The following is a 25,572-nucleotide window of genomic DNA, read 5'->3' on the forward strand; positions in this document are numbered from 1 at the left end:
TGTCAGTTATGAGTAGAGTGACATTATCAGATTTATACTGTAACAGGATCACTCTGACTCCTGTGTTGGGTCAGAGCAGATTGTAAAATGAGGGTGGAAACAGGGGGGTCAGTTAGGCTGGAAGTGAAACAGAGATTCACTACCTTTCAAGGGGACACAAAATTAGAATTTCATGTGGCTATTTGTATTTGTGACTGGTGATGAGACCCCTGACTAAATGAAAACATTAGCCACATGAAGATAATTAAGATTAATCATTAAATAGGGTATTTGATATTCTGCGCATCTGAGAGTAGAATGCCTCGAAAACTCATAGGCACAGACAAGTAAAAATAAACACCAAAACAATTTTTGAAGACTGATAATACTAGGAAATAGCAACTGGGAGTTTGTGTTACTTGCAAAGAAACTTAGATGAATGCAAATAAGACAAGTATCTTAGAGACACTTTTCTTTAGTAATGAAGATGGAGAACAGTAAGAGAAAAGTGCTTCAGAAGATACTATATACATTCAAGATTACGAATAACACTAATATCCTACTTTTGAATCTCAATGTGCTATTATATACATGATTCCATGTTCTCTGAATGATCTTATACGCTTATAAATAGCTAAAGCTGGGCTTCTCACTTGTTTTCAAACCCTGTGACGGTTTCCCTACACAATCTGCCTATCTGCAGAGCTTCAAACACTCCTGTTCTCCAACATCTTTAAAGATTAAAAACAAAACACTAAAAGAAAGCCAATTTGCCTCCTAACAACTCCCCCCGCCCCACCTTGCAGGGAGTTACGGGTCTTCATGTATCTGTGAAGTGTCTCTGTCATCGTCAAAATGAAATTAGAGATCAACCAAAAAATTAAGTGTGGTAAAGATTTGAGGGTGTTCTCTTGATTACGTTAGCACTGGACTCCCTCAGGGAGCTATCCGCAGGATTAAGAAACAAACAGGGGCAGCCCTGGTGGCGCAGCGGTTTAGCGCCATCTTCAGCCCAGGGCCTGATCCTGGAGACCCAGGATCCAGTACCACGTCCGGCTCCCTGCATGGAGCCTGTTTCTCCCTCGGCCTGTGTCTCTGTCTCTCTGTCTCTGTGTCTGTCACGAATAAATAAAAATAAAATCTTAAAAAAAAAAAAAAAACAGAAACAAACAAAGCCATCACAACAGCGTTCTAAAATATGAAGGCTTTATAGTGGATATATATGTAACAGGCTTAAAAGGGGTATTCTTACCAAAACTTCTGTTAATAGCAGAGCAAATAAAGGAGCACTTCATTTGCTGAATTAAAACTTGTAACCAACACAGATCTTTTTTCTAATGTAAACTTTAAATTGGTTGTTTCGCTACATTGTATCCATCTTGATAGGTTGTTTTGACTATCAGGAGAAGTCTTAACATTTCACCTGACCTTTTTCTTTGGCCCATTATTTAAAGGTGCTATCCACGTCTGTGCCAAACTCCTTGTCTTCATTGCCTGTCATTTAGGTCACTAGAATTTCATCTTTCCCCTTATTCTAGCCAGAAACCCCTTCTGACCTCTCTTACCACCCACATCAAATCGTGACCCTGCGGGATCTGCAAATCCCGCCCAGTCCACGGGGAATCAGCCGCACTGGCTTCCAAAATACCACGTGGGCTCTCGCCTTTGCACTGACTGTTCTTCTGTCCAGCTCTTCCCCCTTCCCCCCTGCGCCCCCCCCCCCAACAAACAAACGGTTACTTTCTGTAAACTCAGGGTATCCAGAAAAATAAGCACCTTACATTTGCAAAGTTACTTCAAGGGCTTTATTTGATTCTCGCCATCCTCAGTAGAGTTCCCGATTTTTTTCCCCAAAGTCTCAAAGAATGCCCCAAAGCAATCCTCAAGGCGCAGAATCAGGACCAGGGGGTGTCTCCCCCCCCCCCCAATACCTTCGCTCTCACACATTCCCCAGCTGCAAGCTCATACTTCCCAGGAGAAGATCAAAACGCCTGTTGCTGCTGCTGCTGCTGCTCCTTCCGTAGTACATCATCATCGTAACAAGACAGAGAGAACTTCAGAGCTTTTATCCGTCGGGGAACTTCTTCGTGAAGCGTTACCCCCACTGCACAAGTGAAATCCGCTTCTGTATCAGAAAATGAAAAACACAGGGTGGAAAGAAAAGAAAGAAAAAGAAAGAAAAGAAAGAAAAAGAGAGAAAGAAAAGAAAGAAAGAAAGAAAGAAAGAAAGAAAGAAAGAAAGAAGAAAAGAAAGAAAAGAAAAAGAAAGAAAGAAAAAAGAAAAGAAAAAGAAAGAAAGAAAGAAAGAAAGAAAGAAAGAAAGAAAGAAAAAACAGCGTGACAAATCTTGTAATCTGCTGCGAGCGTCTCCCTACAACTCCGCACGTCCCTTTATCACGAACATAAACAGTCTGTTAACATCCTTCCCCCTAAAAAAGTACCTTGTTCACTCAGCCCTGCCCTTCTGTTCTCTGAACATCTCGACGGCCGCGATGACCCTGGGAGACGACAGACGCATCTGGATGTTTTTTTGTTGTTGTTGTTTTTTTCAGGATCACCTCCTCGATTTTATCCTCCCAGGTAACAATTCGGAACGTTTCCCAGAGTACTGAACATTGCTTATTAAAACCGTTCCTGAAACCTACATCCCTTTCATCATTCCACGGAAATAAACCGCATTTAGATCCACGTCCGGCCGCGCTCACCTGCCGAACGCAGCAGGGAAGCGCGGGGATCCGGAACCGCGACTTCCCGCCTTCAGGCGACTCCTACCCACCCCCCCACCCACCCCCCCGGCTCACGGCCGCTGCAGGCCGACCGTTCCGGGCCCCCGACCGTTCCGGGCCCGCCGCCCCAGCAGAGCTTCCGCTCCTCCGCCGCCCGCAGCCTCCCCTGCTCGGCCTCTCGCCCTCCCCACTCCACCCCCACCCCCGCCCCCCGGGCCGCCGGGACACCGGGAGGCTCCGCACGCGTACGAACCACACGACCGCAGCGAGAACCGGCCTCAGCGCCGCGTCGCTCCTTCCCGCGGGGGCCGCAGGGCCGCGACCCGGAAGCCGGAAGCGACGAGGTTCGCGGAAGCGCCCCGCGTCCCGCCAGCAGCCGCCCCGTCCCGCCTCGGTACGCGCGGCCGGCTCTCAGGCTAGACCCATCGAGCGGGGGATGTGGCGCTGAGCGGCCTGCCAGGCTCAGGCCCCGAGAAGCCCGGGACCCGGGCCCCGTTGTCCGGAGCGGACGCCGCGCCGGGGGCCGCCGCGCCTCAGCGAATCCCTAGCGGCGGTGGCGCGGCGGGGGGCGGGGGCGGGGGCGGGGGTGGGGGCGGGGAACGGAGCAGCTGCTCCGCGCTCGGCTGGCCAGGCCTCACGAGTCGAACGCGGAACTAGCGAGCAGGCGTAGGCCCGCGCGGGGCTGCTGCTCGGCAGGCCCGGCCTGGCCTTGGGCCCCGGGCCTCGCAGCCGGGGAGTCTGCGCCTGCGCGGGTCCGGCCGCTGCCCGCTCTCCCGGCGCGGCGGCGGTCCCAGCTGCAGCGCGCCGCCGGGGTGGCCGGGCGGCCCATGGGCAGCGGCGAGGGCCACGATGACAGATTACGGCGAGGAGCAGCGCAACGAGCTGGAGGCTCTGGAGTCCATCTACCCCGACTCCTTCACAGGTGACTTGCGCAGCTGCGGGCCCCGAGCGGCCCGGGGGCGGCGTGGGACGGGCCGGAGCCCTCGGCCTCCCGGGCGAGGATGGAGGATGGAGGACGGCGACGGCGAGGCCGCGTGGCCACCTCGCCCGCCGCTCTCTCTTCACCTTCTTCTCCCGACGTGTTCAGACCCTTAGGAGTAACTCCAGCGCTTAGTGCCCGAACCCTGGAGAGCCCGGGCCGGGCCGGCGAGGCCCCTTGGGGAGCGTCAGGCCTGGAATCGGAGTTGGGTGCACGTTGGTCTCTGGGTAACTTACAGCGAACCCGAGCTTTAGGGGAAACACACGAAAACAGATGCTCTTAAGTGGGAGCAGCTTTTCCAGAGCTGCAAGAGGCGTCGGTTTTCCCCCTTTCGTCGGGGGTAGAAGCTGTTTTTCATATGCTGGTGTTTCAGAGTTGATGGGATTCAGAGTGCTGTTGTCGAAGTCGCCCAGAATCAGTTTTTTTTGGGGGTTTTTATTTTTATTTTTTTTTGGGGGGGTGTCCCTGAGATCTGTCGCTTTTCTTTGTCTTTATATTCCCTGCGAATGCCCAGTGAATGATGCGGCACACATCTCAGTCCCACTGCAGATTCACAGGTTGTTAGGGAGGGGTAGTAGAGTAGACGTCGTCTGGCCTGGACGCGTCTGGCTTCCAGCAGGGTGATGGAGGCGCAGGGAAGGTGAGTGGCTCGCTTGGGGTCCGGCCAGCCAGCACGTTAGCGGCGGAACCGGCGGAACCGCTTGGGGCTTGGGCCCCCTTTCCTGTTCCTTCACTTTGCGGACACGTGGAACGTGGGATCTAGCTCCAGCCGGGATGAGGGGGAGCAGACGATTACTTGGTAGGTTGGGCCAATGTAAAAAAAAAAAAAAAAATCGTTGAGAAGCTCATTAGACGGGTGTTAAAGGCAGAGGATTTTTCTGTATTAAGCCGCGCTTCAGATGGGTTTTGAAAGTGCCGCCTGATAACCACCGTAGCCCTCCTCCGTGCCTGCGAAGTGATCGAATTAAAGCCAAGATGAGGGAGTAGAACCTATAGGTTTGTGGGATTGACAGCCCCCATCCCTTCCTTTGACTGTCGTCCGTCCCTGACGGTCAGAATTCAGAATGTAAGGTATGTTCCACTCCCATCCCTCTCCCTTTTTCCTTGTTCAGCTTTAGTTTTCTTAGCTCCACTTTTTGACCACTGCTTGCAATGGTAGCAAATTTTGTTCTGCTTTGCCAACAGGCAGATGTCTCTCAGCTACCCCTGTATAGCTCCAGTCCTGTTCATGTTCTCTCTCACCAGCAGTACAGCTGTGCTGTGAGGATGTTAAGGGGATGAGTGAAGAGGGGTTTGAGAGTGTCATTAACTGGGTGAGTGTGTATGGAGTCTGGCTCCCTTCTCTCTCCTTGCTTATATGTCAATGTCTAAATAAAATGGAACATAGGGTCCGTTGTTGGGTATGTTCTTAATCCTGACGTTTGGTCATTTCTGGTACATTGGAAATGTAATTGGCACCGTGTAGGTAGAGTTAAGAAAGCATAAGGTATACTGTTCTTTTCTATGGACATAAAGTATCCCTCATTAAATACTGTGCATAGAAGCATTTTAAAAAGTGATACATTTTTAATCCTAAACCAGGATTCTTTCAAATTGTACTAAGCTCTGATACAGTTCAGTATGTGAAATTCTTGTCAGGCGCAAAAGTGCTTGAGGATTCTGAGCCAGGGTAATAAAAAAAAAAAAAACAATTTATGAATCTTGGATGCATTCAAGTGTTCTGCAGTATCAGCTGAGTCCATCCGTCTCTAATTCCTGACACCATTCCTATAAACTTTGCAATAAATAAAGTAAAATAAGATGTCTCAATTTATAGTGTTTTTGCGTGTGTTTATTTATTTATTTATTTATTTATTTAAGGAACTTTGCCTTACTCATGATCGTGTTGTTTATGAAACCTCTCAGGGAAAAGGCAGAGGAGTTTGGGATAAGACCCTTCCATGTTTGATCTTTTGAAATCATGAGGATTTGCAAGGTTTACTGTTTTATAGCCTTCTTTTCTGTTGATGATTTCTTACCTTCCTGTTTTCATACCCGGTTAAAGGAGAGAGCTTGCTTGTGTCAGTTTGCCAAGGAACACTAATTCGCAGTTTTCTAATTTCATTTTGAATCCCATTTAATATTAGATTTGGTAAATGCTCAATGCCGTTGATGAAGGAAGTAGATATACTTTTTTTTTTTTTTTTTTAAATAAAAGCGTGGTGCTTGCCAGAGAAGCCTTCTTTGTTAAGCACATCATGGCCCCCCTTGTGGATGCTTAAGAGGCAGCATCTAGCTAGCCCATAGTTCTAGCCACATAGACCTAGCCTAACCTCAAAGTTGATTGCTTGACTATTTGCAAAGAACTTTTGGTCCAGTGTTGAATTTGTTGTGAATTTTGACAAATCATAATACAGTTTCTTCTTTTTGCCTGTTCTGTAGCTTGATTGCACATTGATCCAATCCTCCTAACAACTAGTCTTCCAAAATATAAATGGACTCTCCTGATACCACATTCTCCTTCAGTAGTGCTTCACTTGACAAGGCCCTGCTAAGGTAGTAGAATTTGGTTATTTCCATTTCTGTATCAAAATCTCTGGCTATGGGGAATTTTGTTGAAACAAATTGGTTAGCTTCAGGCTAACCAAAAGTCAAGTTCCCTTAATTCTGTTTGGTCTTACAAAGAGAGGTACGTGATTCGGTATTTGCTTGTGTCAGTACCTCTAAGTAGTATCTATGAGCATGTAATAGTTATAACTGCATCTTAGAGATGGGGCACAGGTCATCTTTCAAAAGCAGTTTTTCTAAGAGAGTCCCTGAGAACTACAGGGACTTATTTTAATATGGGCTATCTGGTTCTTTGTGAAAACCCTGATGTCATTCGTGTGTCCCTTTAGTGTACCTTTCAGCTATTACCTCCATTATGTCTGTCCTTAATTCTGTCCAGTTTACCATCGTCTGCGCCCATATCCCTCAACACTTCTCCTGCTCCTCCACTGGTTCCTTCCACTACGCCCAATAACCTTATTCTTTTTCTCAAAAATATTTTGATCCACTTACAGCGGCGGAAATCTGGTATCTTTAGTGAAGGCTAATTTTATTCTAACTCAGTAATGCATTGGAATGGGATTATTCCTTCGTCAGTGCTGATGAATCATTCATCGTTTCAAGTCCAATTAAGTAACTTTCTCATCTTTGTGTTAGTTTACTCCAAGCTTTGGAATATTCTTTCTTTTTTCTTTTCTTTTTCTTTCTTTTCCTTCCTTTTCTTCTCTTTTCTTTCTTTGGATTAGGTCCAGCTGTGACAGAAAACCCCAAAAAGCAGTGGTTTCAAAAAGGTAAAAGTTTAGGGGAAATGAGTGGCTCAGTTGGTTAGGTGTCTGACTCTTGATTTTGGCTCAGGTCATGGTCTCAGGATCATGGGATCCAGCCCTGAGTTGGGCTCCGCACTTAACGCAGTGTCTGCTTAAAATTCTTTCTCCCTCTCCCTCTGCCCCCACCCCCACCCCTCACACTCTCTCTCTGAATAAATTTAAAAAGGTAAAAGTTTATTGCTTTTGCACATAAAAGATAGTTGTGTAGCTTTAGTCCAAGAATTCCTCAGGTACCCAGGCTGCTGCTTAGTTCCTTGTTATTCCTTAGATGTAGTGTCTACCTCATGGTGAAGATGGTAACATTCCTTTACAGGCTTTAGAGTAGATAAAGGAATGGGGGAGTGAGGGGGACAGAGAAAAATCCAAAGACAGCAGTTTCTTAAGTAAATTTCCTGGAAACTGTCAAAGGACTTCCTTGTTTCCATCTCATTAGCTGGAACTTAGGTGAGACCTAACTGGAAAGGAGGCTGGGAAATGCAGTCTTCATTCTGGGTGGTTAATATGCTCAGTTAGAAGTGGTATAGTAACTAGAAGAGAGGGGGAGTAGATAGTAGGGGATACTAGCAGTGTTCTCCAGTGTCCTTTTTTGTTATTGTTGTTCCTGGCTCACATTTTTTTCTCTGTAATGGCAGCTTGGTATAGTGGATATGAGCCCTATGTCTTTGGACAAGTCATAACCTCTCCAGGCTTCAGTTTCCATATGTGTTTAATGGGAAATAATGTAAGTGCAAATACTTTGTAACTGTTAAGTATAAGATACTCTCTACTGGAAATTTACCATCTTAGTTGCTGATTCTTCCAATATGGCTTCACAATCCCTTGTCTTCATCAATGAACAGTTTTTATTTCCATTTCCTTCAACTGTGTGGGGGCATGACCATACCTTGTAAATGCCATCTTTAGAATTTTGGCCTCTGAAAGTCCTCTTTCTGTCCATAAACTTTGTAGCCCCACAGTTCTTCATTCCAGTTTTTTTACTGAACACGCCTCTCCTCATGATTTCTCATGGATTAAGAGTTTATCGACTTCTTTCTCGTCTATCTTGCCTCCCTATTCTGTATGTCTCCCGAGGTCAGGCAATTCCATGACGTGCATGCTAGCATCCCAAGTCCTCATTTACCAAATATTTATTAAATGCGTTGTTAGAATCTCAGTCTGTTGGGAAAAGACGTCAGATAAGTAATTTACAATATAGTGTGACGATTCTTTCATAGAAGAACATATAGGAGCACAGGAAAAGGGGAGAGTCTTGATTGTTTTGGAGAACTCTAAGGGGTGATGGGGGAAGGGACACAGCATGTGCAGAAGCAGGACTCTGCAATAGCAAAATATATTTAAAAGGAAAGTGGCTTGGTATTCCTAATACATAAAGTGTGTACTGGGGTCATGAAAAATGAGGCACGACAAATGAACAGGGGCAGGATTACAGAAGGCCTTGTTAGGGATTTAGATCTGATCTTGCAGGCCAGTGGTTCATTGCTCATTTTCCCCTGATAGAGCTCCACAGACCCATATAGTACACATTGTAGACAGCGCTGCCCTACCAGACCTGGATCTCAATAGTTGGGGTGCCTTCACAAATAAAATAGGCTGCTTTTGAGTATGTCTTGACTTCATGGCTACTGCTTTTCTTTTTCTCTCTGGCCCTTTTTCCTCTTTTGATTTCCAAATTTAGGATTCCTTACAAAGCCAAGCCAGTGTTGGTCCTATTTCTCTGTTTTCTCTCTCGTGATCTCATTTAGTCTGATAGCTTTAGCTATCACTTCTGTGTGTGTGACTCCAAATTAAATTCAAGCCCAACTCTCTAACTCCATTTGCCGGTTTCTGATTGCATATTGCATACTCAGTGTCTCCAACAGAAAGTTCCTTGTGTCATTTAAATGTATCATCTCTGATTTTTCTTTTGTATTTTTTTGTTTTTATTAGTGGCATTAACCATCCTCTGCCTGCACATTTGGAATGTAGAATCCTCCCTGTTCCCTGCTATCCCCATGGCTCCTAACCTAGTTCAGAACCTCATTAACCTTGCTGGGATGATTTTAATAGCTATCTACGATCATTGTACCTCTAGTCTTGTTTCCCCTCTTCCAACTTCTGCTCTGTTGCTAGCCTTATCTTCCTATGTTTAGAAATACAATTCTGCCCATACTGCTGTGGCTAAAAAAACTATCATTGTCCACAACTAAACTTTTTTCAACTATTTGTCTTCACTCACATATACATCCACAAAATGGAATAATTTCTTCTTTCCTATATATTCCTTAAACATTCCCACCATTATGCCCTTGCTACCGTGTTTCTGTTCCCTACATTTCTTTTCTCCATCTTTATTTTTCAATATGCCTTAATTCATAGCCTAGCTCAAATGACTTCTCCAGGTGGAAAAAACATTTTCTTTTCACATGAAACTCAATATAGTCTATTCAGTTCTTCTAGTTACTAGCTGAATAACCTTGGGCAGATTATTTAAAAGCTTTTTTTTATCTCAGTTTCCACGCTATGAAATTGGGATAATAGTATATTTAATTGGTTCTAAGACATTTCTGTGTTTTAACATCTCTGAAATATGAATTTGTCTTATAATCGATTATGTATTACAGTTTAACTGGCAGATTCTTTGTTTTTAGTTTATAAAGTAGGGTGTATCTCATATACTTGACAGTCTTTTAAATTTGGTGAAATATGGTAACAGTATAAAATTGTGGTCCTGGTGTAAGAATAAAGGATCTTTGTGTAAATGCATAGTACAACATTGGCACAAAGTAGTGTTCAGTAGACGTTAGCTGTTGTTATTAGGTATAGCAACCCTTAAAGTACAGCCTCATGGAATCCTAAAAGTGGTAATAAGATGGGTTGAACCCTTATTTTTATAGTCGCTGTGTTTACATCTTATGACACATAAATGCTAAAGTTGGTCATGGAAAGAAATAGAAATAAAATGCCTCAAATATATTTTATACACATTTGTCAAAAAAAAGGTAGAGTCATATTATAAAAGCTTTATGAGAATTATCTTTCAGGGACTTTTTTTAGCGTCGGCTGGACTATCTGAGGCCTATTAAAATATGAGTCTAGTGAGTTTTATCTTCTTGACAAATACTTTGACAGTAATCATAAATGTTCATCATGCTTTGAGTACTTTCAAACTTCAATTAAAATGAAGTCATATGTCTTGAAAATCTTATTGATAATGAATATTTATGAAGGCTTAAGAAGTTTTTGAGTAGTTTCCTTGGTGACTTCTTCAGAGATGTCCTTGCCCTTTCATTTCAGAAAGAGGTTGCTGAGCTGCTGCCAACCTTGTCAGGGGCCAGTGCTTCCCAGGGCTGGAGTGAGGCACAGGCTTTTCTCAGGGGCTCAGCAGCAATCACAGGTGGCCTGAATTTTTTTTGTTTACTCTTCTAATGGTTCTGGATTTAAGATTAATTTGTTTTTGTTTTTCTACTTCCATTCTATTGTTTTAACTCTTGTCATTTTTCCAGAAATTATTGAATTTCTAGATACAGCCAGGCACTGATTCAGAAGTTCTCATAGTTTTTATAGTATTCTTGTGGGGAAAGAAATATAAACATATATGCTATCAGATAGGCATTAGGCTGTAAAATGATATATAAAGCTTTCTTATTTATGTAAATGTTGATTTGCATATCCTGACTTGCTTAACAAATTGTAAGCAATTTGGTATTTGGATTCATGGCTGTTTTTGTAATTCCGTGAAAGATGGTAGAGACTCAGTAATTGGTGAAAGAATAAAGTTTGGTTCTAGGGATGATGTGGGAGAAAGAAATAGTTAGAAGACACAAACTCTAACAAATTAATATTTACTGTTTGTCATAGAGGTTCTGAATTATACCTTAGGAAATATATGTTTAAAAATTAGTGATAATACTGAATATCAACAGATAGTTTCTGATAAAACATCAAACTTTTTTTGCCATTCTGCCATTACTTTTTAGAATGTAGTTTTCCACATATAGATGGAAATTTTGAATTGATTTTATAAAACTTTCAAAAATGTATCTGCTATAGGTATTTTTTCCAAATTAAAGATAATCCTAGATTTAAAAAGAAAATTGGTGAGTGTTTTATCACTTGAATGTTCTGTTCAGTCTGTATTTTTGGAAGTGAAAATACAGACTAGGGATCAGTTTCCAGGACTGGGTAGTGATATTTTGCTAATAAGAAAAGCATTTGCCTTAGGAAGCATCTTAATAACTTAATCTCTGTGTATATTTTCTTGCAGTATTATCAGAAAATCCACCCAGTTTCACCATTACTGTGACCTCTGAGGCTGGAGAAAATGATGAAAGTAAGTCCAGTAAAAAAATACTTGTGGTTCTCCTAAGTTGCTCTCAGCAATGATACTCATTCTGCAGCCATTATGCTGGGGAGTGAAGATGTGGAGGTGCTAAATTAGGTGCTGTCAGGAACCTAGTATGAATGTTGCAATCCTCTAATTAGCATTTACTATGTAAACATGACTTAGAAACAGAGAGAAGGTCAATGCGATATATTCTGACATAATGACTTAATTTTAAAAAGTGAAAAAGAAACATTAACAATATAACAGATGGAGAAAAGGTAGAAGATTATTGTCTAGAACCAGACTGTGAATGTATGCATATTTCAGTGACTATGTTTTATTCCACTTCTCCATGATTGTTTTTCCTCTCTGGGCATTTAGATTGCTTATTGGACATTTGCTGTTACAAGTTAAGTTAGATAGGGTCGCCTGGGTAGCTCAGCAGTTGAGTGTCTGCCTTCAGCTCAGGGCATGATCCCAGAATCTGGGGATCAAGTCCTACATCAGGCTCCCTGCAGGGAGCCTGCTTCTCCCTCTGCCTATGTCTCTGCCTCTCTCTCTGTGTCTCTCATGAATAAATAAAATCTTTAAAAAAAAAAAAAAAAAGAAAAGAAAAAAGAAAAAAACAAAATAAGCCGGATAAATATCTCTCTTCTCTTTTTCTTTAGGATGGATATTATACTGTTGTTTAAATACACACACACACACACACAAAACCAGATAAAACCCACTATTATACAACTATAGAAGTAAGACAAATATACTGACATAAATAAAGCAGTTATAAAACCAATAATTTAAAATTAAATAGATTAATTTAAATGTGGCAGATGGGAGAGGATCTGAAGTTCATTTCCACTATTAGTCTAGTTCAGTTAATTTTGGAATTTGATAAAAACGTTACTTAAGGTGGTGTTAACCCCAAGGATTTTTTTTTTTAATGTTAAGCTAGTCAGTTAAAATTCTGCCATGAGCAATCAGTAATAGCAATTTTAGTGGCATCTCTTGATAACCAAATCTGTTTTATACAATTCAAAATGAGATTAGCACAGAGATATTACTAAAATCTGAATTAAAAAGATGTTGGACACAGTCATATGCTTATATGTATGTATGTATATATATAGGTTTTATACACAGAATCTCAAATACAACATGAGTATCCTTTTATACTTTGAAATGTAAATAAATATATGAAAGATACTTTAAAATATCCTTTAAAAAATACTTTTATGATACTTTAAATATCCCAAAATGGCAACAGTGATCTCTTCATGATTGTGGGATTATTGTTGATTTTATTTTCCCCTTAATGTATTTCTAAATTTTCTATAATGAATATCTATTACATCAAATAGTAAAATCAGTAAACATATAAAAAAAATCTTATTCTAGCAGTAAAAAAAGAAAGAAAATGCCATAAGATACTATGTATCCTTACTGGCCTAACAGTCTTTTTTTTAAATTATTTTTTATTATTTATTTAAAATTTTACTTAGTTAACATACAGTGCAGTATTGGTTTTAGGAGTAGAGTTCAGTGATTCATCACTTATATACAACACCCAGTGCTCATCATAACAAGTGCCTTCTTTAATACCCATTACTCACCTAGCCCACCTCCCCATCCACCTTCCTCCATTAACCCTCAGTTCTTTATAGTTAAGAATTTCTTATGCCTTATTTTCTTCTCCTCCCCCCCTTCCCATATGTTGATCTCTTTTCTTTCTTAAATTCCACATGTGAGATCATAATGGTATTTGTCTTTTCTCTGATTTATTTCACTTAGCATAATATACCCTATCTAGCTCTGTCCACATCATTGTGAATGGCAAGATTCCATTTTTTTTTTCTGATGGCTGAGTAATATTCCATTGTTGTATATATACCACATCTTTATCCATTCATCAGTCAGTGGATATTTTGGCTCTCCCCATGGTGTGGCTATTGTTGATAATGCTGCTATTAACATCGGGGTTCATGTACCCCTTCGAATCTGTATTTTTTATCTTTTGGGTAAACAGTGAAATTGCTGGATCATAGAGTAGTTCTATTTTTTCTTTTTTTTTTTTAAGATTTATTAATTTATTTTAGAGCAAGAACAGGTGCCTGTGTGAATGGGGGGTGGGGGCAAAGGGAGAAGAGAGAGAGAATTCCAAGCAGACTCTGAGCTGAGTGCAGAGCCCAACTTGAGACTCTATCCCATGATTCATGAGATCTTGACCTGAGCCCAAACCAAGAGTCGAATGCTTATCTATCTGAGCCACCTAGGCACCCCTATTTTTGTTTTTGAGAAACCTCTAAACTGTTCTCCAGAATGACAGCACCAATTTGCATTCCCACCAGCAGTGCAAGAGTGTCTCCTTTCTCTGCATCCTCACCAACATCTGTTGTTTCTCATGTTGTTAATTTTAGCCATTCTGACAGGTGTGAGGTGGTATCTCATTGTGGTTTTGATGTGAATTTCCCTGATGATGAGTGATGTTTTGAGTGCCTTTTCATGTGTCTGTTAGCCATCTGGATATCATCTTTGGAGAAATGGCTGTTCATATGTTCTGCCCATTTCTTGACTAGAGTACTTGTTCTTTGAGTGTTGAGTTTGGTAAGTTTTTTATAGATTTTGGATATTGGCACTTTATCTGATAAGGCATTTGCAAATATCTTCTCCCATTCCATAGGCTGCCTTTTAGTTTTTTTTTTCTTCTTTAAATTTTTTATTTATTTATGATAACCACACAGAGAGAGAGAGAGAGAGGCCGAGACATAGGCAGAGGGAGAAGCAGGCTCCATGCACTGGGAGCCCGACGTGGGGCAGGCTCCATGCACCGGGAGCCCGACATGGGATTCGATCCCGGGTCTCCAGGATCGTGCCCTGGGCCAAAGGCAGGCGCTAAACCGCTGAGCCACCCAGGGATCCCTGCTGCCTTTTAGTTTTGTTGATTGTTTCCTTCACTGGGCAGAGCTTTTTATATTGATGAAGTCCCAGTAGTTCATTTTTGGTTTTGTTTCCCTTGCCTCCAACAACATATCAAATAAGTTGCTATAGCCAAGGTCAGAGTTTGCTGCCTGTGTTCTCTAAGATTTTGATGGTTTCCTGTCTCATATTTAGATCTTTCATCTATTTTGAATTTATTTTTGTGTATGGTACAAGAAAGTGGTCCAGTTTCATTCTTCTGCATGTGGCTATTCAGTTTTCCCAGCACTGTTTGTTGAAGAGACTATATTTTATCTTTTTTCTTCCATTGGATATTCTTTCCTACTCTGTCAAAGATTAGTTGACTATATAGTTGTGAGTCCATTTCTCGGTTTTCTATTCTGTTCCATTGATATATATGTTTGTTTTTGTGCCAGTACCATACTGTCTTGATGACTGCATCTTTGTAATATAGCTTGAAGTCTGGATTCATGATACTTCCTGCTTTGGTTTTCTTTTTTCAACATTCCTTTGGCTATTTGAGTTCTTTTGTGGTTCCATACAAAATTTAGGATTGTTCTTAATAATTAAAATGTGAGTTACAAGAAAGTCGAAGTCTAGACAAAGGATCATTATGATTAGTAAGTTTTATTTTTTTTATTTTTATTTTTGTGTGTGTAAATAATAAGTTTTAACAGAAAATGTTTGGCACTGCTGCTTAATTACAAATTGCCTGGTGGCATTGAGAATTCACCAGGCTGGTCTGTAGAGAGATACCTTGCACTGATCTGCCTGTAAGAATCTCACTTCTTTTTTTTTTTTTTTTAAGATTTTATTTATTTATTCATAGAGACAGAGAGAGGCAGAGACACAGGCAGAGGGAGAAGCAGGCATCATACAGAGAGCCTGATGTGGGACTCGATCCCGGGTCTCCAGGATCACGCCCTGGGCTGCAGGTGGCGCTAAACCGCTGTGCCACCGGGGCTGCCCAGAATCTCACTTCTGTACAAGTGTCAGATGTATGCATTGATACAGGCCAAAAGAGTGAGTGAGAATGTATTGATGAATCAGGTGTTTTGTTTGTTTTTTTTTTTGTTTTTTTTTTTTAGATTTTCGTAGAGGTGTTTCCTTGACCCAGTTAAATTTTTATTCAGTGAAAAAAGTTGACATTGGGACAAAAATTATCATAAAATGAATCAGGTTTTAAGTTTCTCTGACAACCTCTGAAACCCTATTTCAAAACTGTGTCATCTAGCAATCCTTTAGCAGTACCCTATTGGAATTGTTCAGATAGAAATGTAGATTCCAGGGCTAATGCCAGATCTTCCTCACTGGGAACTGGGTCTGGTAGAGACCTGAAAATAAGCCCAAGGTAGTATTTTTCTGCGTATTATATTCAGTGCCTTTTGTTCATCTTAAGGAGGTTTTTAAAAAGAGTGGCTTTTATCCATGCTCTTTCTCAGACATGCGATATGATATGGTAAATTACTGATAAGTAAGACATGTATTTCATGCGTTCAAGGTGATTTTTGGTATTCCCATGATTTGTTTTCACTTCATCTTTGTGGTAGGTAGTTATTTATCTTTAGTGGTTGTCTAAGTGGTTATCTCATAGTAACCTTGTTTTTCTTTGCAGGAATATCTGTTGTGTTACTTTTCATTGACACATTGTAAATTAATCACTGATCCAACAAAGATGTCGACCTCTTGATACTTTACATTTAAAGATAATTTATATCAAATTTGTATCTTCTGTCTTTAGCTGTCCAGACTACCCTCAAGTTCACATACAGTGAAAAATACCCAGATGAAGCCCCTCTTTATGAAATATTCTCCCAGGAAAATCTAGAAGATAATGATGTCTCAGATATTTTAAAACTATTAGCATTACAGGTAAGGAAATAAGTCTTTTAATGGCATTTTTTATTGGCCTTAAGTATACATTAATTTCAAGAGTCAGAAAATGCTAGTAAATATGTATAACCAGTACATTGGACAGGGAGAATTAATGTTATCTCTCTCTTTAAACATATACATACAGATATAGATATTCACAAAGCATCTTTATTTTTGTTTCCCACTGTACATTTAAAATTTGAGTAAGAGAAGTTGTCCGTATATCCCTGTTTGAAACTCAGTCAGCCTCATGACTTTTTAGTCAATAAAATGTCTGATAGGTACTTTAAATACAGTTTTTATCTGCTTCTCAGAACGTCCAGCCCCGTATGCAGTTAAAAATTCTGACTTTTAAAAAAATTAAAACTTCCAACCCCTCTGACCTGTTGTAGTCTAGATTGCCTGCAATCTGGGGAGAGGACTGCTACTTGTTTTGTTTCTTATTATTTTTCCTTCTCCTCAAGCTTACAAGCAGCAACCAGGATTTACGATCCCTCTGAGAGCAGGGGTTGAATGGAAGAAAAAAATAGGTATTGGAAAGTTCTTGGCTAGTAGAAGAGCAAGCTAAGGGTCATGGAAGTGAGAGGGAGAGAAGAGGGCAATATTTCCTTCCAGAACTTCTAGTCATACTAAATTTCTTGAGCTTAGAATTTGAAGTTAGTGATATTATGTGATGGAACTAAACAAATTAATACCTAAAGGATCTTCTGAACTATTTTGAAAATATGCTCTTGTTCCTGGTTTGGGAAGCTGTTGAGGAGTTTTAAGCAAGATACTGACTGGATTAGTTATGTTTGTGTGCTAAGTGGCCAGAGAAGTTGATTTTGGGGGTGACAAGACCACAGATTTTAAGAAAGCCAGTTAGGGATTTCTTTTAATATTTGAAGTTGAAGATTATTGAGTCCTAGGTTAGGATAATAACAATGTTGACAGAACAGTAGGCAGATTGAAATGACATTTAAGAATAGATTAGAGGCAGTGATAGAGCTTATGATGGGATGTGAGTGATCATGCTGGGTGGTTAGTGGTTTGGATCTCTGAGTTGGGGAACATAGAAATAGGTTTTGTAGAGAAAATGATGGTTTCAGTGTTGACATGCCTGTGAGACACTGTATTGCTGTCCACTGGGCAGTTTTATTATGGGTTCGGCACTCAGGAGAGAAGTTTGTGTAGTCAGATTTAGGATGGTTAGGATGGAGACACCACAGAGAAGCCCCAAGAAGAGAATCACAGGAGCCAGCTGGAAATCTTGTATTCGGAGAGGGCCTAGGAGCTGAAATACCTGCTCAACTTCCCCTGAGGCCAGCTCTGTCAAAGGAGTGGTTGGAAATCTCTTCTCTTTCTAGAGTGAAGATTCTGGCTTATATATTTGGGTATTTTTTTGTTGTTTTTTTTGTTTGTTTGTTTTGTTTTTTTTTTTTTTTTTTGGTCTGTTTTCTTCAAACTGTATTTTGTTTCTATGGATAAGCAGGATATCTTGTTTTACTTTATTCTGCTTTCAAGTAACCAACTTCCAAAATAGCTTCTGACTTACAGTTGACCCTTGAACAACACAGAGGTTGAGGGAACCTGACCTTCCACATAGTCGAAAATCTGTGTGTAACTTTTGACTCCCCAAAAACTACTCCTAACTGGCAGGAAGCTTTACCCATAACATAAACCATTGATAAACACATGTTTTATATGGTATATGTACTATATACTGTATTCTTAAAGTATGCTAGAGAAGATGTTATTAAAAAGTCATAAGGAAGAGAAGATACATTTACGGTACTATACTGTATTTATTGAAAAAAATAGATATAAGTGGACCTGTGCAGTGCCAACCTACATTGTTCAAGGATCAACTGTATATATCTCTTTCATGAGTTGGAGAGCTTTATTATATTTGATTTTAAGCCATTTCAAATTGAAGAAAAAAAGGTAGGTAAAGATAAATCACAAAAATACCTACATTCTTTATTGTTCTATATTAGGAAATCACTTTGGCCTCAAGATTCAGTTCATTGTCTCAGCTCTTAAAATATCCCAAAAGATCTAAATCATGAAAATATGGTGGAGAACTTATGTTACTAGCTGCTGTAGGAAAAGGTTTTCTGAATTCTGATTATTAAACAGAATTTAGTAAGACAGATACCTGTTTTAGGTTGGATGTAGCAAATCACATGTCTTTTTTAATTTATTATATAGTTATTCATATATATGTGCTTAATTCTTTTTTTCCCACTTTTTAAAAGATTTTATTTATTTGAGGGATAGAGTGAGTGAGCGAGCACAAGCAGGGGGGAGGGGGAGAGGGAGAGGGAGAATCAGACTCGTGACTGAGCAAGGAGCCTGACATAGGGCTCAGTCCCAAGACCCTGGGATCATGACCTAAGCCCGAGGCACTTAATGGTCTGAATCACCCATATGCCCGTATGTGCTCAATTCTTAAATGATCATTTATCTAGATGTCTAAATTTATGGTGTAACTGAATTAGTAATTAGTAATCATATTATAAATGTATGGAATTTAGCAATTATGATGAAACAGTTTCATTGTTTTTTTTTTTAGTTTTCCTCAGGAGTAGGTTTCTCACTACAACCTTTCTTTTGGTTACATAGGCAGAAGAAAACCTTGGTATGGTAATGATCTTTACTTTAGTGACAGCTGTGCAAGAAAAATTAAATGAAATAGTAGATCAAATAAAAACTAGAAGAGAAGAAGAAAAGAAACAAAAAGAGAAAGAGGCAGAAGAAGCTGAAAAGGTATATTATAAAGTTAAGTTTTTTCCTTATTCTTTATATCTGCTTTGTGGTTTTTGTTTTGGGGTTTTTTTGTTGTTGTTGTTGTTGTTGTTGTTGTTTTCAGTTTTTTGGTGGGTTTTTTTGGTTTTGGTAATTTTTTGGCAATCGCAAAATAAAAGTAAATTTTATTTAAGATTTGTTAAATAAAATGTGAGAAGTCCCTTACTGCATTGGTCACATAGCATGGATAATTATCAATAAAGACTAGTAAAGGTTAATAGAGCTCATGCAGGTAAGATCAAGAAATATGCATTATTTCTTTATAAATGATAATTTTATTATAAATTATAAGTGTCTCATTTATGTGATCACATGTCATTTTTATTTTCTAAGCAATTATTTCATGGCACTCCTGTCACAATTGAGAATTTCTTAAGTTGGAAGGCCAAGTTTGATGCAGAACTCTTGGAAATTAAAAAGAAACGAATGAAAGAAGAAGAACAAGCAGGAAAAAATAAATTAAGTGGTATGACTCATCTCCCCCCCGCCCCCGTTCCCCCCCCCCCCCCAAGCCAGGCTGTTCTATATTGTTACATTGCAAGAGGATCTCATTTGGACAGATTTCTATAGAAAAACAATGTACTTCGGTATCTAGGACAAAAAGAGCATTCTGTCTACATGATGATATTACTTCATACATAATTTTTTTTTAAGATTTTATTTATTTGTTTATTCATGAGAGAGAGCGAGAGAGAGGCAGAGACACAGGCAGAGGGAGAAGCAGGCTCCATGCAGGGAGCCCAACGTGGGACTCGATCTCAGGTCTCCAGGATCACACCCCAGGCTAAAGGCGGCACTAAACCACTGGGCCACCGGGGCTGCCCTTCATTCATAATTATAATTAATTTTTATGGCTTATCTCTGATCTAAATATTGCAGTGGAAAAATCTTGAGATATAGCTGCCATGGCATTCAGAATCACAAGTGTAGGAAGTGGTAGAGTCAAATGCATTTGTTTTTCTAGGACTCTAAAGGCAGCCTGGGTTTTCACTTCTTCATTTCAATGCAGATACCTATCTCGTGCCTCTTAGCTACTTACTGAATTGATAAATTTATTGAAATTCACAGAAAAATAGGTTTTCAGACTTCTTTTCTTGAATTATACTTTTTAAAGGATTGTAGGGACAATGGAGGAAAACTGGAAAGGCGGGAAACTGGAACATATAGAAAAAATATGTTTGAATTAAACATATTTATTTCTTTTAGGGAAACAGCTATTTGAAACAGATCATAATCTTGACACATCTGATATCCAGTTTTTGGAAGATGGTAAGATAATACTAAGATTCCACATGTATATAATGTACTGTTTTTAATATTAAACTGTGAAAATTAGAGTGTAATGTAAAATTTTCCTTCCAAGGCTATAAACAAATACATTTTGAAGAATAAATTGTAATGTTTGATCATTTTAAACACTAAACTATAGCAATGTATTTTTTAAAATTTTCTGATAATTTAAGCCACATTAAAGATGGCAGTAAACAGTTATGGTCACATTACTCTCTAGAACTAGCAAACCAGGCCAATGTAATGTAGGTGACCTAGTTTACTCAAATTTCTAGTATCAGAAGTCATGGAACTTTATAGAGACCTCAAATCTGGAACTCTTCATGCCCTCTACCCAGAAATCTATGTTTCATACTAAGAAACATACTATGTTTCTTACTATCTGAAGCATCTAGTTCCTTATGCTTTCCTTTTCCTTTTTATCCTAAACTTTATCCTCTTTAAATCTTCTGTCCATCCATTATTCGTCCATCCATAGATATTTATTGCACCCCAGTATAAGCCAAGCGTTGTACTGGCTGCTGCTGATACAGCAGCAGAGAATGGTGTAGACAGTCCCTGCCCTCATGGAGCTTATGGCCTATGTGTGTTCCTTTAACTGGGCTCCATACTCAGTCACACTTCTGATAGCACCCTAGAGTTCTGCACTTCATTAGCTTTCTTCGTGCTTATCTTGCCAGTTGGTGATCCTGAAGCATCTGGCCTTTCAGCCTTGTTCCTGGACTGTCTCCTGGAAAAGGTTAAAACAGTGTTGTTATGGCCTCAGTGCTAAATTAAATTGCTCCTTAACTTGAGCTGCACCCTTATTGACACTCAGCATTTTGTTTTACATCTCTTACCGCATTCTTGCTCCAAGATATTTATTAGTCTCAAACAAACAACCACAAACAAACAAACCCAGCAAGGCTGTCCTCATGTATCCTTCTCTCACTTATAGCTTGTTTTTCTCCTATTTTATTGAGAAATTCTCAACCAGAAAGCTGTATCTCATTCTCTCTTGCACTTTAGAAGTTTTCCTGTCTTCACTCAGCCTTGACTCCTTACCCTATCTAATGGATCAAATATCTCTTCATATCCAGTAACTCACCAAAAATTCTCCATTGATTCTGCTTCAGAAGTGTCTTTTCCAGACATTTTCAACTCTTTCCTCCTAACTGGAAGATTTTAACATTTTCCCTGGTTGTTTGTGGTGGCTTCTTATATTGTCTCCCTGCTTCAGTCTCTTCCTCTTTCTAGTGCCTTTAGTCACTGCCCCTGAGGTGGCATTTCTAAAATTCATGTTTAATCATGATATTTCTCAAAATCTTTTGATGGCTCTCTACTGGTTAGAGGAAAAAGTTGACCTATGCAGTCCTTCAATTTCGCCTTCATCTATGATATATCCATATAGTTTTCCTAAAGAATCTTGTGTTCCAATTAGAAATATTCAAAGTCTTATTTAAAAACAAAAACATGGGATCCCTGGGTGGTGCAGCGGTTTAGCGCCTGCCTTTGGCCCAGGGCGTGATCCTGGAGACCCCGGATCGAATCCCACGTCAGGCTCCTGGTGCATGGAGCCTGCTTCTCCCTCTGCCTGTGTCTCTGCCTCTCTCTCTCTCTCTCTCTGTCTGTGTGTGACTATCATAGATGGATAAAAATAAAAAAAATAAAAATAAAAAAAACAAAACCCAAAGTCTTATTTTTTCTTTCTTTCTTTTTTTTTTTAAGATTTTATTTATTTATTTATTCATGACAGACACAGAGAGAGAGAGGCAGAGACATAGGCAGAGGGAGAAGCAGGCTCCATGCAGGGAACCTGACATGGGACTCGATCCCGGGTCTCCAGGATCACGCCCTGGGCTGAAGGTGGCGCTAAACCGCTGAGCCACGCGGGCTGCCCTTATTTTTTCTTTCTGACTTTTGCTATGATTGCTTAATCCTGACACCTTTTCTTCTTGGTGGATTAAAATTTATCATAAAGGTATTTTAGATGTCATCTGTTTTGGGAAGTCTTTCCTGGCTCTTCCAGAATCAGTGAGTTATTCTTTAGCCTGGACTTAGGAAAGTTTAATTTTATTACTTAACTGCTTTTAGGGATAAAGCAAGACTCATTCTCATTGAATTGAATATCAGTAGGCTAACGTCTGACAGGAAAGGAAGATGAACAATTTCTGGTGATTTAAGAGTACTATAATATCCTGCCTTTATGTATTTTAGATGCACTGAAGAGTAAAGATGTTTAATGCAAGGCTGAGGTGTTGCTTCCTAAAGGGCTCAGATATTTAGAATTTGAGAAGGGCATACCATTGGTTATAAGGGGAACTATCTGAGAGTAAAGATCAAGTTATATCTATGAATTAAATAACAAGTGTGGTTGAGTTCTAGTGACGTACATATCTACCACTACTAGAAGTGATAAAACTCCTGGCTCAGGCCCCATGGTCAGTGATAATCAACTTTGCGTAACCAGGGCATACCATTGTCTTCAACTTATAACATGCCACATAATAAATAATGCATTCTAGGAAAGCTTTTTTTATAACTGGATTTTTTTTTTTAAACTGGAAGCCTGAAGTGTCTCTTAAAATGTATGTCTTTGCTGACTAATACAGATCATTGTTATTATGATTTGTGGTAGTAGTTTAGGATTTCCTCACTGGCACCTCACTTGTACATTTAGAAGTTTGTATTTGGTGTTGCCAGTGAGTTCTTTTATTCCTAAATATTAGACTGAAGGCAAAATCTTTTGTCTTTTACAGCTGGAAACAATGTGGAGGTAGATGAATCCCTGTTCCAGGAAATGGATGACTTGGAGCTAGAGGATGATGAGGATGATCCAGACTATAATCCTGCTGACCCAGAGAGTGATCTGACTGACTAATGGACTATCCCCATCTACAGAGAGGTGTGACTGCCACAGCATCTGTGGCTGTGTGGAGGTGTTGATTTTCCTTTCTTTTTTTCTAAGAAAAAATAATTTTCAGGAGAATATTCTTCTGATAGCTTTCATCATTGAACTTAATAAACTGACCTTAAAGTTTCAAATATAAAAATGTTCAGTTCCTCTTATTGGTAGGAATAAGGTCTATTTGAGGATAGGATGCAGCTGTGCGCAGGTGTGGATTCATATATAAGGAATTGTAATAACTTGGGATTTCTGTGCTGAGGACAGTGGTGGTTTATGCTTCTGAGTACCATCATTAATATAAAATATTAGAAGACAGAAGTGAAGAGAACGTTAAATCTGTGGAATTCTAGCCTTTGGGCATGTTAAATTTAAACCTTTACAAAACCAGAAAGCTAAATTATATTCAGGATTAAAGTGGACTTTAGTCTTATGTTAGTATTTGAATCAGCATCCTTTATGGAGTTATTAAAAGGTATGCATTCCTAGGCCCTCCTCAATTTAGGTTATTAAACACTGACCTTAATCTGAATTTTAAAGCAGTGAGATCTCATGCCAGTGACACAGATTATTCCGTTACTTACTCCTTAGTAAGAATCCCTGTTCTATAGTTGTGAAATATATATTGTGTTGTTCCAGTACTTTTCTAGTTTAAACAGTCTGAAAAGATCTGAATTCTTGAGGTTATACAATGTTTGCAAGAGAACACACATCTACATTAATACACATATGAGACCTTCTTTGTAATAATTTGGAATGGTTGACATGAGGATTTCAGGTAGGAAAGCCAGGCTTCATGCAAGTTATCCAGTCACTGTAGTTTTGGAGAATTGAATCTTAATCCTAACAGGAAATTACTGTGCTATTGCAAATCACTGCCTTCTTTCAAAAATGCCTATACTACATATCCACAAGCACAAGCAGTACCACATGTTTATTTTTGGAGTTAGACCTATTGCTAAAATCAGATTATTTAAGACAAAACTATCACTGAAGAGTATAATTCTTTCTCACTAGCTTTGGTTCTGACCAGTGAAAGGGAACAGCAGTAGTGTTCAGCATTTCTCTGCAGAGACAAGTCTAAAAGTTTCTTTTGTGTGAAAATTAGCTTTTTCTAAGGAGAGATCCTTTCTGAAGCTGATCAGTAGATGCATTAAGAACTTAAGAGCAGTTTAATTAAGGGTAAGATAAGCAGTCATGAACAATGTAGCACCGAGGTCAATGAAGATTTGACCTTAAAGTGTCAAGAGTGAGACTACCTTCTCCTCACACATGATTTTTTTAAAGTATTAGCTTTATATATTTTCTGTGGGTATTGAAGTGGATTCTATCTTTGTCATTTCAGAATGTAGGCAGAACCTAATGTACGGAAATGAAGACAAAGAGTTAGTTCTAATGGTACTCCCAAGTATTTTCATCTGGAATAAATATTAATGTTAATATTTCTTTTATTTTCTGGGAATTAATAAAAGACTCTACTTCTCAGACTGGAGCACACATGATCCCAGGATGTGCAAAAAGCATGACTGGTGGTATGTGAAGCAATAATTGGCCATCTCAGATTACCAATTTTGCTCTTGGATTTGGGATAATTTTTGCTCTGGTTTCTCTACTTATGCTAAATTGTATAAGATATTCTAAGATTAAAGACATATAAATATGTGTATTCTCTGCTGTATCCCTATGACAATATCTGGCACTGAATAGGCATCTAATATTTGTTGAATGAGTGAATTATAGAAAAGAATGCAAAATTGTCATGCATTTTGAAGGTAAAACATTGACAGAAGAAATGTTCTATTTGCCACCTGCAGCTTTGAAGAATGCTTCTGCATTCTGCATTAACTTCAAACACATCTAAAAGGCTACATGAACATTTCCTAGTTGAGATAACATCAGGAAGAGTATGAATAACAGGTCTTGTGGGTGTAAAGGATGAGTTCATTGATTGTACTGTCACCAGTTCCAAAGGTATATGTGCCAAGAAGCAAAGAGATGCATTCCTGGATTCCAGGAGAAAGGAGATTGTGGGTTTTCAATATTTGTGCTAGCTCACTGTTTGTATTAGAACACAAAGTAGGTAACTGCCTCAAGTAGCTCACAGTGTTTGTCTTTCAGAGATCATACGTGTCAGGCAGCAAAGGTAGCCATTGTATGATTATACATTAAAATGGGTCACAACTTCGGAACTGTAGGGAGTAATTTTAGAGACCGTGGAGATCTAATGTGGTAAGGAAAGTTTTTCACAAGTGATACATGGAGTAGGAGTCCATAGGAATGACATTAGTTTGTTTGCTGCCTTAGGCCCTATGTCAGAGTAAGAGATGCAGAATGCTGCCGAAAGGTCTATTATGAAGTTTATAGCCTTCTGTTTCATGTCAACTTTTTTGGGCAAAGGACTTGGAAAGAAAAGGGATGAGATACGTTGGGAATGCACAATTTAGTGCACTTTCCATTAATAA

General features: G+C 39.5%; 1 protein-coding gene and 1 long non-coding RNA gene across 3 annotated transcripts; one reads left to right on the plus strand and one right to left on the minus strand.

Moving 5' to 3' along the window:
* Positions 1 to 1,761: 1,761 nt before the first annotated feature.
* LOC129500547 (uncharacterized) lies at positions 1,762 to 3,278 on the minus strand. The gene is made up of 3 exons (XR_008662566.1): positions 2,959 to 3,278; positions 2,421 to 2,477; positions 1,762 to 2,104 (listed from the first exon to the last, which is right to left on the minus strand). It is a non-coding gene; the product is annotated as an uncharacterized LOC129500547 (long non-coding RNA).
* A 52-nt stretch (positions 3,279 to 3,330) lies between these two features.
* On the plus strand, positions 3,331 to 24,776 carry RWDD1 (RWD domain containing 1). Of its 2 annotated transcripts, XM_055311096.1 has the most exons (9): positions 3,335 to 3,627; positions 4,870 to 4,997; positions 10,311 to 10,410; positions 11,281 to 11,346; positions 16,016 to 16,146; positions 18,754 to 18,897; positions 19,270 to 19,402; positions 20,143 to 20,205; positions 22,965 to 24,776. In XM_055311096.1, exons 2-9 carry the CDS (start codon positions 4,962 to 4,964, stop codon positions 23,084 to 23,086), a joined length of 795 nt encoding a protein of 264 aa, XP_055167071.1. In that variant the 5' UTR covers positions 3,335 to 3,627; positions 4,870 to 4,961; the 3' UTR covers positions 23,087 to 24,776. The 2 variants fall into 2 exon arrangements, with proteins under 2 accessions (XP_055167072.1, XP_055167071.1); XM_055311097.1 differs by lacking the exons at positions 4,870 to 4,997; positions 10,311 to 10,410 and having other exon boundaries at positions 3,331 to 3,627.
* The last annotated feature ends 796 nt before the right edge of the window (positions 24,777 to 25,572 follow it).

The sequence above is a fragment of the Nyctereutes procyonoides genome, unplaced genomic scaffold, assembly GCF_905146905.1.
Source record: "Nyctereutes procyonoides isolate TBG_1078 unplaced genomic scaffold, NYPRO_anot_genome, whole genome shotgun sequence".
In the NCBI taxonomy this organism is placed as follows: domain Eukaryota; kingdom Metazoa; phylum Chordata; class Mammalia; order Carnivora; family Canidae; genus Nyctereutes; species Nyctereutes procyonoides.

What these genes read in the sequence shown, in the direction of transcription:
- RWDD1 (XM_055311096.1), top strand. Translation starts at nt 4,962, where the DNA reads ATGAGTGAAGAGGGGTTTGAGAGTGTCATTAACTGG. An exon ending in GGGCTCAGCAGCAATCACAG is followed by an intron (nt 10,411 to 11,280) that starts GTGGCCTGAATT and finishes ATTTTCTTGCAG; the next exon opens with TATTATCAGAAAATCCACCC. An exon ending in GGCTGGAGAAAATGATGAAA is followed by an intron (nt 11,347 to 16,015) that starts GTAAGTCCAGTA and finishes TTCTGTCTTTAG; the next exon opens with CTGTCCAGACTACCCTCAAG.